The following is an 18,393-nucleotide window of genomic DNA, read 5'->3' on the forward strand; positions in this document are numbered from 1 at the left end:
CTCAGCCCCTCACCTGCCGACCCCACCGCTACCGTGACTCGAGTATAAGCCGAGGGGGGCACTTTCAGCCCTAAAATTTGGGCTGAAAATCTCGGCTTATACTCGAGTATATACGGTATATGTATGACCTGGAACATACGAGATATAAAAACCCCTCGAAAGAAAATTAAGGTGTTTTCGCAGATTAAAAGATATCACCCTCAAGTTGTAGCACTAATAGAGACACATTTGACAAGAGACACGGCTCGATGTATGCAAAAGCCATGGGTACAATGGTCCCTACACGCATTCCACACTAGCTATTCAAGAGGGGTCTCTCTGCTGATACACAAAGAGGTCAGATGGGAGGCTAAAGAGGCGAGATGTGATCCAGAGGGTCGTTTCGTCTTTGTGCATTCATTTATTAACTCACGAGAGTATGTGTTGTTGTGTATCTATAACCCCCCTCCTGCTAACATGTCAATCCTACGTATAGCTCTGGGCTTCTCCTTAAAATATCCGGAAGCCAATGTTATCTGTATGGGGGACTTTAATTTAATTATGAATCAGTCCATGGATAGATTGAGATTGGACGATGTGGACTCAGGGGAAGCTGTGCCTCAACACCCCTCACAATTAGCGCTGTTTATGGAAGGGAGTGGGTGGCTAGATTTATGGAGAATAAACCATCCAGAAGTTAAAGGGTACACCTGCCACTCGTCTACTAGGCAGTCTTTATCTCGAATAGACTATATATTTGGGTCGGGTGGCTTGGCGTTACGGGTAAATAGCATTGAACATGGTAACCGGGGGGATCTCAGATCATAGCCCGATCATTCTTAAACTTAAATATGGGCAATCCGATAATAGTAATAGGTCCTGGAAATTAAATCCCTTTTGGTTAAAATTGATAGACTCTAGTGATAGGACGGTTGATCAGTTGAATGGCTTTGTGCTGACACATTCAGAAATCCAAAACCTTGGTCTATTCTGGGATACCCTGAAGGCATACCTGAGAGGATGCTTGTCTTCTACTATTTCCTATATTTAGAGGGTGACAGCGAGGGAGGACAAAGAGATAGAGCAAAGATTAAAAGACTCGGAGGCCACTTATATAGCTAATCAGTCCAGCAGTAACAGAATTGAGTGGCTTACTTCCCAGAGATTGTATACCCAACATACAGATGCTAAGTCAAAGCGCAAATTATTTTTTACTCGTCAGTCCTACTTTGAGCTAGGGAATCAGGCCAGCACACTCCTGGCCTTCTTGGTGCGCCAACATGGCACCTCCAACACAATATTGCAGATCCGGGTGTCCGATGGCTCATTGGTGTCCTCTACTGATGGAATACTTCAGGGCTTTTATGATTATTATACTTCGTTGTATAAGTCTAATAGTGGTTTAGATGTCGATGAATGCCTGGATTATTTATCGGATATAACATTCCCCTCGCTGAGTCCATCCCAACGAGCTCTTATGGAGGCTGAATTTACTCTGGAAGAGGTAGAACATGCTATAGCAGATATGGCTACTGGGAAGGCCCCGGGACCTGATGGATTTCCCATTGAATTTTATAGGAAATACCGTGATAAATTAGCACCTATATTGCTGAAGGTACTTAGGGGAATATGGGAGGGAGAATCGATACCCGAATCGTTTTATGATGCTAATATTATCGTGCTTAGGAAGGAGGGGAAGGATCCTCTGGATTGTGGATCATATAGACCAATTTCTTTAGTGAATGTGGACTACAAAATTTTCACTAAAATTCTGGCTACTAGATTGAATGCGATCATATTAGATCTCATACACCCAGATCAAACCGGCTTTATGCCCGGGAAAAATACTTCTATTAATATTAGAGTGCAATCGGTCATTCAATATAGTTCATTAGAGCCGGACAATAAGTGGGCATTGGCTTCGTTGGATGCAGCCAAGGCTTTTGACTCCCTTGAGTGGTCCTTTTTAACTGCATGCCTACGGAAATATGGGTTTGGGAATAAATTTCTAAGAGGGATAGGTACACTATATGCGAAACCTGGGGCACGTATGGTGGTAAACGGTTCTATATCTGCACCATTTTCCTTGCATAGGGGAACTCGCCAGGGATGCCCTCTCTCCCCAGCTCTATTTGCCTTGGCTATAGAAGCCCTGGCAATACGGATGAGGTCCTCTGTAGACATTAAAGGGATACATATTGCTGATCGAGTGGACATTATTGGTCTTTATGCAGACGATATGGTGGTGTTTATGGACCAGACAGAAGATATATTACCAAAAGTAATAACGATGATTGATAAATTTAGTAAATTTTCTGGCCTATATATAAATTGGGATAAATCTGCTTTGATGCCTCTCTCCCATACCCCAATGCCATGCCTTGAAACCCTCTCGCTGCTACCCATAGTCTCCAATTTTAAGTACCTTGGAATACATATGTCTCAGCGCAGTCACCAAGATTTGCATCTCAATATATACCCACTACTGGACGTGGTTAAATCTAAATTTGCTACCTGGGACAAGCTCCCGCTATCTGTGGCTGGTCGTATTAACCTGATCAAAATGATATTACTCCCAAAATTGAGCTATTGTTTTCAACATAGTGCCGTTTTAATACCTAAATCTTTTTTTGCAACCCTGAATTCCCTTACCACATCTTTCATATGGGGGAAAGCTAGGCCTAGACTTAAACTATCCACTCTGCAGAGACCCAAACAGGGGGGCGGGGCGGCCGTGCCGGACTTCTATCTGTACTACCTTGCTGGGCAGGCTAAAATGATAAATAAGTGGATGCCCGGGGAGTCTCTTCCCAACTCTGAAAGCCATGTATTACATTCAGCTCAAATTGATTGCCCGCTGGGTTTTTTGGAAATGGAGAAAATTACTGTCCCTCGTTTGCTTCCTTTGCTCCGATTGGCTCGATCGATATGGAGGCAAATTAAAAAAGTAACAAAATCTGTTGATATAGCAGCCGAAATGCCACTGTGGAACAATAGCTATTTCCCGGGATTATTAGGCCACCCATCTACTGAATTTTGGGTATCGTATGGTGTCCTCACAGTGAGCGATATACATAGCCAGGGGATTTTTGTTTCTTTTGAACAATTACAAAATACTCACAATATACCGAGATCTCAATTTTTCCGCTACTTACAATTAAGATCTGCTTTCCAATCATATATACGGAATACGGGTGCAGGTAGAGCTATTTCAACTCTACCGTTAATAGGAATTCTCAAATCACAAGGGCCTCAGGGACTTATCTCCTCTTTATATACCTATCTGATATCCATAGGCGAAGAATCCACCTTAGATTTAATTAAGGGAAAATGGGGGAGGGTACTTCCAGATACACTAGGAGAAGAATGGGATGAAATCTTGGAATCTCCAACTAAGGTCTCCCCATCAATCAATAATAGGATGATCCAACTGTATATTATATATCAATCCTATTTGACCCCGACTCGTCTATTTAAAATGGGCCATCTTCATTCATCAGACTGCTTGAGGTGTCATTCCAGTGACGCAGATTTCATTCATATGATATGGAAATGTCCTGTTGTTTTTCAATTTTGGAGAGAGGTAACGGTACTGTTGACATCCTTGGTGTCGATCCCTGTTCCACTTGAACCACTGGTATGCCTGTTTGGGGTGTGGGAGGCAGAGACTTGGGATCACCACACGGGAATCTTTCTGAGAGAATCGCTATTTATGGCACGAAAGGTATTGGCAATGCGTTGGATGGGAGGTTCCTGTCCATCTCTTAGAGCATGGATTGACTTAGTGAACTCAATTATTCCGTATGAGCGGACACTGTACCAAAACAGGGGTTGTCCAGCCAAATTTGAGAAGATATGGGGAAGATGGAACTCATCCTGTCATACTGTTTAGGCCAAGATAACTCAGTATACGCATAAAAAAAAAAAGGGTATATGATTATGCAGACACTATTCACTCACAGGGCGGAGTCTATTTAGAACTCTCCTGCAAGAGGCACTATGTTATGTTAGTTTTAGAAGCTTTATTAGAAGTTAATGTAGTTAAGGTTCAAATAAGATGTTAACGATTAACATGCACAGTTTATTATCTTTATAATATTTTATACATGGCTATGTATGGTAATTTTCTGTAACTAACTAATGGATAATGATGAATGCAAGCAAATGTGTGTATAATCTATCCTGTAATTAATAAACGAATTTAAAAAAAAAAAATAATCAGAGACCTGTAGAACAGTATAAAATGCTATTGGGTCATATTGACCCGAACAGTACAAGTGTAACAATCAGCGTGTAGCAAAAAGTAAACAAAAAAAAAAACAAACAAAAAAATATATAGAGCTCCACAAATGAGAAGTCAAGATACCACTAGCTTCAAATCCTCATATAAAAAAAATCTACAGGGTCTCAAAAATCATTTCGGGTCATATTGACCCGAACAGTACAGCAGGGTTAAACATGTTATGAAGAAGCACAGGTAATTGCTTTTCCATATTGTAGTTACCTGTAGTACGGAAGCTCCTTAAGTTGGTAAAGGTTTCAGGAGCAGCTCTAAAATGCGATTTGTTGTAGGCTTTTTTTATAATTAAGGAATTAAGGACAATCCTGTTATCCTTTGAGCCTTTTAGAGGCTATCATTTAAGAACTGTAATGCAGTGTGTAAATCAACAGAAAAAGGGAAATAGACATGACCCTGCCCCGAAGACCTGCCAGATGGGAAAGGTTAAGGCTCAGCCAACTGTAATGGGTTTGTCAGGTCTATGTTGAGATTAGTCCTCGCATCAGATTTACTTGTTTCTGATTCATGCAGAATAATAAAAGAAAAAAGCAGCCTCCTTCTTATAACAGATATACAGTGCATGCTGTCTTTTTTTTTTTTTTCGTTTGTTTTTTTCTTCTGTAGGTGGGTCGTCTAATCCAGCAGGCAGCTGGAAAATCCAACCTGAAGAAGGTAACTCTTGAGCTTGGTGGCAAGAGCCCTAACATCATTCTCTCAGATGCTGATAGTAAGTTAGCACTATCTTGTGTATTCAATTTGGTTCTTATTTTATTAATTAATTTAGAAACCTAGAATTTTGTCCAATATTAATGTGGTAAATCAGTACTGCAGATTACATTATTGTGCCTCATGGCCAGTTATCAGTATGGTTATCTTAAAGGGGTTGTCCACTACTAAACAAGCCCTCTTTAACATTGTGCAATGTAAAAATTAAAAACCTTTGTACTTGCCTCACGAACCAGCGCCGTTATTGCACTGGCAGCACGGTCTCTCTCGGCGGTCAGGTGACTGTCATGACTGCATACCTCCCAACCGTCCCTCATTGTGCGGGACTTTCCCGGATTTGATGCTTGCCCCGGCTGTCCTGCCCGGGACGCAGAGCTTCCCGCAGACAGAACAGTTGAAGCTGCTGTCACACGCCCCTTTTGTTAGGTCACGCCCCTTCCCCGTCGGTGTGTTCCTGAGTCTTCCAGTGTGCCTCACAGTTCAGAGAGAGGGGACACCTGAGGTGAACATAACACAGCGGGACACAGCCTGGGTGCCGGCGGCAATGTAAGCAGCAGACCATGAGTGGACTGGAGCTGCTAACGGGACAGATGCAGACCAGTGAGTAGTGGATGTCACAGAGATGACTCACTCCATCCAGTGCATTGTGGAGGAGGAGGAGCAGCTGCAGCTCCCTGGGAGAGAGTGACAACACATCAATGTGGCTGCTTTATTTCCCCAGGCATAAAAGGGCTAAGCCCCTATGACAGTCAGTCACTGTATCATCATGTGCTAATTACAAGCTACAGCTCCGCTCGGTGCACACACGCGGCTGAGGCTCCGCTCAGTACACTTCGTACACAGACACACACGCGGCTCCGCTCGGTGCACCTCGTACACACACACGCGGCTCCGCTCGGTGCACCTCGTACACACACACGCGGCTCCGCTCGGTGCACCTCGTACACACACACGCGGCTCCGCTCGGTGCACCTCGTACACACACGCGGCTCCGCTCGGTGCACCTCGTACTGTGAAAGGTGTACGGAGCCGTGTGTGCGAGGTGTACGGAGCACAGCCGCGTGTTTACAGGGTGTACAGAGCTGAGCCGGGTGTGTACGAGATGTACGGAGCGGAGCAGCATGTGAAAGGTGTACGGAGCCGTGTGTACGAGGTGTACAGAGCACAGCCGCGTGTGTACGAGGTGTGCGGAGCAGCATGTGAAAGGTGTACGGAGCGGAGTCGTGTGTAAGAGGTGTACGGAGCCGTGTGTACGAGGTGTACAGAGCACAGCCGCGTGTGTGCGAGGTGTACGGAGCACAGCCGCGTGTGTACGAGGTGTACGGAGCCGTGTGTACGAGGTGTACGGAGCACAGCCGCGTGTGTGCGAGGTGTACAGAGCTGAGCCGGGTGTTTACGAGGTGTACGGAGCTGAGTCGGGTGTGTACGAGATGTACGGAGCGGAGCAGCATGTGAAAGGTGTACGGAGCGGAGTCGTGTGTGTACGAGGTGAGCGGAGCAGGGTGTGAAAGGTGTACGGAGCGGAGTCGTGTGTGTAAGAGGTGTACAGTGCAGAGCCACGTGTCTGAGGTGTACAGAGCAGAGCCATGCGTGCTCAAAGTATACGGAGTGTGTGCAATGTGTATAGAGCGGAGCCGTGTGTGTACAAGGTGTACGGAGTAGTGCCGTGTGTGTACGAGATGTATGGAGCGGAGCCGTGTGTGTATGAGGTGTATGGAGCGGAGCCGTATATGAGGTGTATGGAGCTGAGCTGAATGTGTACAAGATGTACGGAGCGGAGCCGTGTGTGTATGAGATGTATGGAGTGGAGCCGTGTGTGCAAAGTGTACGAAGCGCAGCCGCGTGTGTAGGAGTAGCTATGTGTGGCTATTATACGGTACAAAGTATCATGTGCTGCCAATATACAGTATGGAGCATCATGTGCGGCCAATATACAGTATGGAGCATCATGTGCGGCCAATATACAGTATGGAGCATCATGTGTGGTCATTATACAGTATGAAGCATCATGTGCGGTCATTATACAGTATGGAGCATCATGTGCGGTCATTATACAGTATGGAGCATCATGTGCGGTCATTATACAGTATGGAGCATCATGTGGGGCCATTATACAGTATGGAGCGTCTTGTGTGGCCATTATACAGTATGGAGCATCATGTGCGGTCATTATACAGTATGGAGCATTATGTGCGGCAATTATACTGTATGGAGCACTGTGTGGCCATTATACAGTATGGAGCACTGTGTGGCCATATTTTTTTCTTTATAATTATTCTTTATGAATAGTGTGATCAGCAGTGCTAAATGGGTGTGGTTGAGACATGGATATGGGTGTGACTAGTGAATGGGTGTGGTCAGAGGCGTGGCCTAAAATTTGCCGCGTTGCGCGCCGCAAACTTAGTCCCTCCTTCCCATCTTCAAAAGTTGGGAGGTATGTGACTGAGTGAGTGGTCACGTGATCTACCAGTCAGCAGTCTGATCGGCTGCAGTATTAAGTCAGTGTCGACATCCTCTGGTGATTTATAATACAGTATGCAGCTAATCAGCCACAATTTTCATGTTGCATACGTCACTTGACTGCCAGGAGATACGGTGCTGTCATTGATTGGACAATGTTGGTGTGGGAAGTAAAAGTTGTGGGGGGTTTTTTTTTTGTTTTTTTTTTTTCCTCTTAATTTTATGTTACACACTTGAGTTGATAAGAAGGGGTTTTCCATTTGCAGAAAAAAAATTTAACCCCTTAGCGACCGCCGATACGCCTTTTAACGGCGGCCGCTAAGGGTACTTAAACCACAGCGCCGTTAATTAACGGCGCTGTGGAAAAAGTCCATAGCGCCCCCCAGAGGCCGATTTTCTCCGGGGTCTCGGCTGCCGAGGGTAGCCGAGACCCCAGAGAACATGATTCGGGGTTTTTTTAACCCACCCCGCATTTGCGATCGCCGGTAATTAACCGTTTACCGGCGATCGCAAAAAAAAAAAAAAAAGCGATCTCTTTATAATTTCTCTGTCCTCCGATGTGATCGCACATCGGAGGACAGAGAAAAGGGGTCCCAGGTGGCCCCCCAATACTCACCTAGCTCCCCCGATGCTCCTCGTGTCTCCCGGTGGGCGCCGCCATCTTCAAAATGGCGGGCGCATGCGCAGTGCGCCCGCCGGCCGGCACCGGGAGAATCTTTGGGGTCTCGGCTGCCGGGGGTAGCCGAGACCCCAAAGAGCATGATCGGAGTCGGTATTACCGACCCCTGTTTTGCGATCACCGGTAATTAACTGTTTACCGGCGACCGCAAAAAAAAAAAAAAAAGTAAAGTGTAATTCTCTGTCCTCTGATGTGATCGCACATCAGAGGACAGAGAAATAGGGGGATTCGGGGACCCTAGCATACTCGCCTAGGTCCCTGGATCCTCTTGCTGCTCCTCCTGGCCGCCGGCAGAAGAACATGGCGGACGCATGCCCAGTGCGCCCGCCATCTGTCTCCATCTGCCGGCCGGCAGGAGAATAGCAGTTGGGGCTAAAATTAGGGTTAGGGTTAGGGTTATGGATAGGGTTAGGGGTAGGGGTACGGTTAGGGGTAGGGCTAAATTTAGGGTTAGGGTTGGGGCTAAATTTAGGGTTAGGGTTGGGGCTAAATTTAGGGTTAGGGTTGGGGCTAAACTTAGGGTTAGGCTTCTTTCACACTTACGTCGGTACGGGGCCGTCGCAATGCGTCGGCCCGACATACCGACGCACGTTGTGAAAATTGTGCACAACGTGGGCAGCAGCTGTAGTTTTTCAACGCATCCGCTGCCCAATCTATGTCCTGGGGAGGAGGGGACGGAGTTACGGCCACGCATGCGCGGTCAGAAATGGCGGATGCGACGTACAAAAAAAAACGTTTCATTGAACTTTTTTTTGTGCCGACGCTCCGCCAAAATACAACTGATCCAGTGCACGACGGACGCGACGTGTGGCCATCCGTCACGATCCGTCGGCAATACAAGTCTATGGGCAAAAAACGCATCCTGCGGGCACATTTGCAGGATCTGTTTCTTGTCCAAAACGACGGATTGCGACGGAATGCCAAACGACGCAAGTGTGAAAGTAGCCTTAGGGTTAGGGTTGGGGCTAAAGTTAGGGCTAGGGTTGGGGCTAAAGTTAGGGTTAGAGCTGGGATTAGGGTTAGGGTTTGGATTAGGGTTGGTATTAGGGTTAGGGTTGGCATTAGGGTTACGCTTGGGATTAGGGTTAGGTTTGGGATTAGGGTTAAGGTTAGGGTTGTGATTAGGGGTGTATTGGGATTAGGGTTAGGTTTGAGGTTAGGGTTGAGATTAGGATTAGGGGTGTGATGGATTTAGGGTTTTGATTAGGGTTATGGTTAGGGTTGACATTAGGGTTGTTTTGGGGTAAGGGTTGTGATTATGGTTAGGGTTAGTGATTAGGATTGTGGATCAGGTTGGGATTAGGGTTAGGGGTGTGTTGGGGTTAGGGTTGGAGCTAGAATTGGGGGGTTTCCACTGTTTAGGTACATCAGGGGGTCTCCAAACACGACAGCCAATTTTGCGCTCAAAAAGTCAAATGGTGCTCCCTCCCTTCTGAGCTCTGCCGTGCGCCCAAACAGTGGGTTACCCCCACATATGGGGCATCAGCGTACTCGGGATAAATTGGACAACAACTTCTGGGGTCCAATTTCTCTTGCTACCCTTGTGAAAATAAAAACTTGGGGGCTACAATATCTTTTTTGTGAAAAAAAAAAAAATATTTTTTATTTTCTCGACTCTGCATTCTAAACTTCTGTGAAGCACTTGGGCATTCAAAGTTCTCACCACACATCTAGATAAGTTCCATGGGGGGTCTAGTTTCCAAAATGGGGTCACTTGTGGGGGGTTACTACAGTTTAGGTACATCAGAGGCTCTGCAATCGCAACATAATGCCCACAGACCATTCTATCAAAGTCTGCATTCCAAAAAGGCGCTCCTTCCTTCCGAGCTCTGCCGTGCGCCCAAACAGTGGTTTACCCCCACATATGGCGCATCAGCGTACTCGGGATAAATTGGACAACAATTATTGCAGTCCAATTTCTCCTGTTACCCTTGTGAAAATAAAAATTTGTGGGCAAAAAGATCATTTTTGTAGAAAAAATGCAATTTTTTTTTTCACGGCTCTACGTTATAAACTTCTGTGAAGCACATGGGGGTTCAAAGTGCTCGCCACACATCTAGATAAGTTCCTTAAGGGGTCTAGTTTCCAAAATGGTGTCACTTGTGGGGGGTTTCCACTGTTTAGGCACATCAGGGGCTCTCCAAACGCGACATGGCGTCCAATCTCAATTCCAGCCAATTCTACATTGAAAAAGTAAAACGGCGCTCCTTCACTTCCAAGTTCTGCGGTGCGCCCAAACAGTGGTTTACCCTCACATATGGGGTATCGACGTATTCAGGAGAAATCGCACAACAACTTTTGTGGTCTAATTTCTCCTGTTACCCTTGTGAAAATAAGAATTTGTGGGCAAAAAGATCATTTTTGTAGAAAAAATGCAATTTTTTTATTTTCACGGCTCTACGTTATAAACTTCTGTGAAGCACTTGGGGGTTCAAAGTGCTCACCACACATCTAGATAAGTTCCTTAAGGGGTCTAGTTTCCAAAATGGTGTCACTTGTGGGGAGTTTCCACTGTTTAGGCACATCAGGGGCTCTCTAAACGTGACATGGCGTCCGATCTCAATTCCAGCCAATTCTGCATTGAAAAAGTCAAACGGCGCTCCTTCACTTCTAAGTTCTGCGGTGCGCCCTAAGAGTGGTTTACCCCCACATATGGGGTATTGGCGTATTCAGGAGAAATTGCATAACAAAATTTATGGTTACATTTCTGTTTTTACACTTGTGAAAATAAAAAAAATGGTTCTGAATTAAGATGTTTGCAAAAAAAAGTTAAATGTTCATTTTTTCCTTCCACATTGTTTCAGTTCCTGTGAAGCACGTAAAGGGTTAATAAACTTCTTGAATGTGGTTTTGAGAACCTTGAGGGGTGTAGTTTTTAGAATGGTGTCACACTTCATTATTTTCTATCATATAGACCCCTCAAAATGACTTCAAATGTGATGTGGTCCCTAAAAAAAAAAAAAATGGTGTTGTAAAAATGAGAAATTGCTGGTCAACTTTTAACCCTTATAACTCCCTAACAAAAAAAAATTTTGGTTCCAAAATTGTGCTGATGTAAAGTAGACATGTGGGAAATGTTATTTATTAACTATTTTTCGTGACATATCTCTCTGATTTAAGGGCATAAAAATACAAAGTTTGAAAATTGCAAAATTTTAAAAATTTTCGCCATATTTCCGTTTTTTTCCATAAATAATCGCAAGTAATATCGAAGAAATGTTACCACTAACATGAAGTACAATATGTCACGACAAAACAATCTCAGAATCAGCGGGATCCGTTGAAGCGTTCCAGAGTTATAACCTCATAAAGTGACAGTGGTCAGAATTGCAAAAATTGGCTCGGTCATTAAGTACCAAATTGGCTCTGTCACTAAGGGGTTAAAGGTGGGTAGGTGGGGAAACGCTAAGTGACATTAAGGAGAAAGATCACATTCTGTAACAGACCTTTCAAACCCTGAAATCTTTAAAGACTGATTAGCTTTGAAAAATCAGTTTTAGAATGGCTATAAGATCCTTTTTTTTTTTTTTGTAGGTGTAAACTCAATATCCACCCACCTAGTCTAATAGTAATTATCTGCTGAAATAGTATAGCAAAATAGTATTTATCTGATAAAAACACACTACCTGTTTTGTGTCCAAACAGTAGAAACTTTGACATTCATACTCTGCAATATTTTTTTTTCATCTGCACAGTGGACTGGGCGGTAGAACAGTCCCATTTTGCCCTATTCTTTAACCAAGGACAGTGCTGCTGTGCCGGCTCTCGCACATATGTACAGGAGGATATCTACAACGAATTTGTGGAGAGAAGTGTCCAACGAGCAAAGAACAGAATTGTCGGGAATCCATTTGACTTCAAAACTGAACAAGGACCCCAGGTAAGGGTCTGGGAGGAAAAAATTAGTAAAAACAATACAATTTCGTCACCAATGACTCAACGTATACGTGCCCAACAATTGTAATTACACTAAAAATGATCGATAAAGATTTAGTGGAAGCAGGTAATTTTTTTTTGCCAGTAAAGACAACTTGACATTTTCAGGTGGATGAGGAGCAGTTCAAAAAGATCTTGGGCTACATCAAATCTGGAAAACAAGAAGGTGCCAAATTGCTTTGTGGTGGGAACCCTGCTGCAGACCGCGGCTACTTTATTCAGCCCACAATTTTTGGAGATGTGTCTGATAATATGACCATTGCTAGAGAAGAGGTAAAACATTTTGATTCTCTCTCTCCCCCCAAATTAAATTTGTAATTCCTAGAACAGTGTGCATTCTTGATGTGTAATTGTTGTTTTGTTTTGTTTTTTTAAATAGCCTTGCATAGAATGATTATTCTTCTGGACCTGTAATCATTTTCCCCCTCTAGTTAACCTTTTTAAATACTTTAAATATAATTAAGGCTCTTGCCCACACCAGTATAACAGCAGGAGCCATTTATTTAAAGCCTAAAGTCTGGATCCGCTTTTGACCTGTCAGATCAGAAAGCTTGAGAAAGGCTTGCCTGATCTCACAGGATTGAAACCCAATCCTTTCGTTAGCACTAAATCTAAAGCGCTGTAATATAGCCTTACTGCCAGAACGAAGATAAAGCATGTATTTGAGAAATTGTACACCGAAGTCAAAACTGAAATCATGTAGAAAATTAAGCCCTTCATTTAAAACTGCTTGATCATACAGGATTCTGATAAAATTGTGCTCCTGTAACTTAATTTTCATTTTGTTTTTATTAGATATTTGGACCAGTAATGCAAATATTAAAATTTAAGTCCATTGAGGATGTTATTGAACGGGCAAACAACTCTATGTACGGTTTGGCTGCCGCTGTGTTCACAAAAGATATTGATAAAGCTAATTATGTTTCTCAAGGACTGCGGGCAGGAACAGTTTGGTAAGTTTGCCCGCAAAGACTTATAGAAATGGGTTTAGATCCCTACTTACAGAGGAACATATCTGACCCTCCTCACTTACTTGAACGTTCCAATCCATCTATCGAATCTGATCTTTTCATGCATATTGCTGGAAATTTACTTTTGAAAGTTTGCACGTACATTTTGGTATTAATATTTAATCAATAAAGGGAAAACACTTTTTTTTCTCCTTCACCTCATTGGGGGACACAGGACCATGGGTGTTATGCTGCTGCCACTAGGAGGACACTAAGCAAATACACAAAAAAGTTAACTCCTCCTCCGCAGTATACACCCTTTGCTGGCTCTCTCGTGAACCAGTTCTTGCTTAGTGTCTTTCGGAGGCACTAGGGTCTGATTTCAGACCCAGACTTTATTTTATTTTTCAATTCTTTTTTTCCATTTTCACGGTTTAGATGGGCGACGGGCCTTTCAAGGTCCTGATCTCCCAAAATCATCAACAGGCAGGAACGCGGAGTGTCGCCTCCACGTACCCCCTCCTGCAACTTCTGCATCTGCCTGGGCTTTTAGGGGTGACAGATCCTTAAACGAGTCTGCTCTCCCCACACCAACAACAGACTGGAACATGAGGTGTCGCCCTCACGTACCCCTTTCAGGAGCCAGGCCTTCACCGACAAGCTGTTAGGGATGGTGTATTGAGGAAGAATAAAGTGCCACAGATCCCTTACACGGATCCAATCAGACAATGGAAATCATGAGTACCTAGCTGGAGATTGCAGACAAATGCACTCTGGTGGCAGGGGGGAGGAAGACTCATTCCCTCACCCCTCCAGGGGTCCTGTGTGGAAGTCCGGAGCCCAGAGGGGATCAGTACTCTTCATAATTCTCTCCTTGCCACCGCCGTTTGAGTCCCCAACTTCCCCCCCACCCCCCAGTCCTCGCTGGAGCTGTCCCCTCTGCCCTGACCACTGCGTGCGCCGGCCACGGCATGCCACAGTGCTGGCCGAGGATGCTAATTTAGGCCCCGGCTTCTGGCCATGGTAGGCCAGATCCTGCTCACCGAGCCGACTCCGCCCCTCTTTCTGACGCTCGCCGGACGGTTTTTCTTCCTGGGACGCTACACATTGCAGCTGCGTCCCTCCCTCCCATAGCTCCGCCTACTCCTTCTGGCGCTTCTCGTTGCCCACGAGAAGTGTCGACTTCACTCTTGGGGACTGCTTCCTAGATAACGGAAGGAAGTTAGCGTGGACGTTTCCACCCGCCCAACGCCTGACACCACGGCAGGATGACCTCACTTGGGGCACGGACGCAGGACCTGGGTAAGCTAGCGCTCGCTGCTTAACCCACTCCACGGCAGATACATATTTAACCCCTCCGCTGCAGGCTCACTCTGCTAGGCCAGGCTCAGCCCAACAGCCTCTCAGCAGCCATCTGCAGCTCCCTCCAAAGTCTGCAAAATGTGTCAGCCACAGGCTAATAAAAAGGCAGATAAAACGCATACAGTGATCTATGCCTCATGTACCTCATTCAATGCTTCCCTACCACGGAAACGTCCAAAACCACTCTGTACAGACTGTGAAGCTTCAGGCTCTCGGGAGCCCCCTGCTACCATAGAACACAGCGGTGCCACCCCCCCTGAGTGGGCTTCTTCGACATAGTACATGGCTTCCCTCGCACGGGCCCTAGAATCCTTTCATGATTCATCCACAAGCCAGGGCATCGCCTTACCCCCAAAAGAGGGTCTCCCAGCTGCACAACAGTAGTCTTCAGACGGGCCAGACGGCGATGGGAGTACACATTCCTCCAGGAAGCGTACCCTTGCCACTTCCCCACAGAACTCCGATGTTTCCTCATCCGCTAGTTCTGTATCTCGTTCCACTTCTCCAGGGGCTTACAGTGAGCACAACTCAGAATACAAATCCTATGTGGCCCCAGACCTGGAATCCCCTGAGTTACAGGGGTCACTGCATCACACAATAGACTCCTGGAACAGGTAAGGGGGCGCTGCATGGTCTCCAGAGTATATGCACGGAGGCGTATTGAGGCCATAGGAATATATGGCAATCGCAGGCATGACTGTGGTAATATGATAAAGTCTGGCAGTATTGTGAATGGCCGATACGTGTCGCAGAGAAGACTCTGCGCTGCCAACCTGAAGCAATGTGGTGTTCTGGGACCTATAGTCCCACAAGTATTTGGTATGTTTATAATGGGAGGATGGCAGGGCTAGTGATGTGAGATGGGTGGGACAAACTAGCCACACACCCACACTCCCACCCAGGGGAGTGGTTACACCTACATAATGTGACCAGGGTGTGGGTTACATGGTCTGGGTGAGGGGACCTGAATGGTCCACGTGCAAGGTCCTGGCAGGTACCTCGGTGTTGGCTGTGCTAAGCCCTGAAGAGCACCTGGTGGGACTTTGCTACTGGTGACCTGGGTATTGGACGGTCCCAGCTGGGGACGGACGTCCTGAGTTGTACCCGGACAGGCCACCTGTGTGATCCTGAGTAACCTTGGTGTTGGGAGGTCCTGGGAGGAGGACTGGATCCCTGAACAGCACGAGGTGAGGACAGGGATCTGCAGAGCCAGAAATGGGTCCTGTGTGGTACTGCCAGTGGAAGGCCTGCAGTGCTGACAAGCAGGTAATACCAGACTGTGTGTTTGGGTCCAGAGCGAGCCTGAATATTGGGCTCTACCAAGAGTCCTGATGGAACAGAGTCACGCTGTGAACATTGTTACTTTGTTTTGCCATGCTATGAAGATTGTTGTTTTGTGTTTTCTGCCACTGGGGTTTATGGAGTAATAAACCCAGTTGAACTTTTAGAAGAAAATACGGTCTTGTGTGTTAATCCCGTGCCAAGCGAGTGTCCCCCAATACACTCGGTAAGTGCAACCTCACAATTGATTCCCTCATCGAGGCGGTTAATCACACTCTAAAAATAGACGAAGTACCCGGTACTAATCAGGCTCACCCAGTGTCCTTTAAGCTTACAAAACGGGCTCACAGGGTTTTTGCCAACCACCCTGAGTTTACGGACATTATTACAAGGCATAGAAGCCGCCCAGTTAAGCGTTTCTCAGGCCTAAAACCGCTAGAAGCTCGGTACCCCTTTTTACCCGCCCGAAGAAAGGAATGGACTGAGTCCCCTGCAGTAGATCCACCTATATCAAAACTCGCTTCAAAAACACTCTCCTCTCTGGTGGACAGATCTTCCATTAAGAATCCCACTGATCGTCAGATTGACAACCTGGCTAGGTCGGTCTTCAAGGCCGCTGGAGTAACTCTATTCCCTTCAATCGCCACCACTTGGGTAGCTAGAGCTATGGTGGCCCGGGCCGAGGCCAAAGTGAAATCCAGTAGAGACAATAGCTTACCGCCCGAGGTGCTCAATCTCGCCTGTCAGATTGCCCGGGCAGGGGATTACATAATTCATGCCACTCTAGATGCAGCTAATTGTACCGCACTTGCAGCCACTAACGTTGTTTCCATCAGGAGGGCATTGTGGCTCCGAGAATGGCAGGCAGACTCCTGTTGGCACGGGCGCCTGTTCGGGGATAAACTCTATCAGATTATCTCAGATGCTACCGGCGGAAAGAGCAAATTCCTCACTCAGTGTAGGCCCACTTGCCCCTTTCGGAACCAATCCCAGGTTCGCTTCCGACCCTTTCGCAGTACCACAGGCTGGTCATTCTCAGCCGCTCCCGCTAGCTCGTCTCTCCCCCCACACAGAGGCAGGGGGTCGCAATCTTCCTTCAGACCTTCTAATTCCTGGAGAAACAGATCTCCCCGATCCAGGCCCAGAAGTGCCCCTTCCCGAAAATTCTCTTCTCAATGATTTCTGGCAGTGTCCGGAGGACACAGGCAGGGTAGGCAGCCATCCTACTTTTGTTTCACCAAGTATGGTTATCGGTCGTTCACGACCAGTGGGTCAGAGATCTCATGTCTTCCCGATACAGGATCGAATTCATTCTCTCCCCCCCCCCCTCCGACGCGCTTCTTTCAGTCTCTTCTTCCAAAGTCCAAGGCGCACGCAGTCCCCTTTTACCAGGCCTTACAAGCCCTCCTCAACAGCGCAGTCATCGTTCCGGTTCCTCCCACAGAATGGTTCAAGGGTTTCTACTCTAACCTGTTCGTGGTCCCCAAGAAAGACTGAACCATGCGTCCCATTTTGGACCTGAAGTTGTTAAACAAATTCCTCTCAGTGCGCCATTTCAGGATGGAATCCCTACACACTGTCGTCGCTTCTTTGGAAAAAGGGGAATACCTGGCATCAATCGACAACAGACGTATATCTTCACATCTCAATCTTCAAAAGTCATCAAAGATTCCTACGCCTTGCGGTCGGAGATGATCATTTTCAATTCACTGCTCTGCCCTTCGGGCTCGCCACCGCCTCCAGGGTGTTCACAAGTCATGGCAGCCGTCATGTCTATTCTACACTCCCAGGGCGTGGTGATTCTTCCATATCTGCACGATCTTCTCGTCAAAGGTCGGTCCGTCCTATCGGGCTTGCAAAGAGAGCATCACGGTCACCGTCGACTGTCTCGTCTAGGTTGGCTGGTGAACATGGAGAAATCGTCTCCAGTTCCATCCCAGCAAGTCCCCTTTTTGGGGATGATCTTGGACACTTCCTAGGGTTGGTAATTCTCCCTCTGGAAAAGATTTCCTCTCTAATCCAGGGAGACCAATTGCTATCCCTGTGCCACTCTCACTCTCTGCGGTTCGCCAAGCAGGTACTCGGGAACATGGTGGCATCTATCGAGGCAGGGCCGTTTGCCCAATTTCACTTCCGTCCTCTGCAGCAGGCTTTGATCTCGGCATGGGACAAGAATCCAGCCTCCCTGGGTTGCCGCTTTCGCCTGGCACCCAGAATCAGGCCATCTCTCAGGTAGTGGACTTCAATGTCGTCCTTGGATCAGGGAAGGTCCTTCCTCCCGGTTCACTAGCTGGTAGTGACCACCGACTCCTGTCTCCTCGGATGGGGCGTGGTTTTTCGTCACCACACGGCTCAGGGACGTTGGTCTGCTCAGGAAGCCAACCTTCGATCAACATCCTCGAGATCCGAGTGTTAACGCTGGCTCTTCATCGATTCCATCACCTCTTGGTGGGACATCCCATCCGGATCCAATCAGACAACGCCACAGCTGTGGCATACATCAATCGCCAGGGAGGCACGCGCAGCAGAAGAGAGATGACCGAGGTTTCGCACATCCTACAATTGGCCGAGGCAAATCAATCGCTCATCTCCGCAGTTCACATTCCAGGAGTAGAGAATTGGGTGTGGACTTTCTCAGCCGCCAGGGCATAGCCTCAGGAGAGTGGTCTCTTCACCCGGAAGTCTTTCATGGGATTTGCCAGCATTAGGGCATTTGAGATGTGGACCTCATGGCCTCCAGG

At 46.6% G+C, this 18,393-nt stretch overlaps 1 protein-coding gene across 1 annotated transcript in view; it reads left to right on the forward strand.

Annotated features, from left to right (window-relative positions):
* LOC138666905 (aldehyde dehydrogenase, mitochondrial-like) overlaps positions 1–18,393 on the forward strand; it is an 81,584-nt gene that overhangs the window by 54,331 nt on the left and 8,860 nt on the right. The window contains exons 8-11 of the mRNA XM_069755090.1: positions 4,883–4,985; positions 11,819–12,003; positions 12,168–12,332; positions 12,855–13,012. Coding sequence (XP_069611191.1) covers positions 4,883–4,985; positions 11,819–12,003; positions 12,168–12,332; positions 12,855–13,012 — 611 coding nt within the window. The remainder of the gene's footprint in view (positions 1–4,882; positions 4,986–11,818; positions 12,004–12,167; positions 12,333–12,854; positions 13,013–18,393) is intronic.

The sequence above is a fragment of the Ranitomeya imitator genome, chromosome 1, assembly GCF_032444005.1.
Source record: "Ranitomeya imitator isolate aRanImi1 chromosome 1, aRanImi1.pri, whole genome shotgun sequence".
In the NCBI taxonomy this organism is placed as follows: Eukaryota; Metazoa; Chordata; class Amphibia; order Anura; family Dendrobatidae; genus Ranitomeya; species Ranitomeya imitator.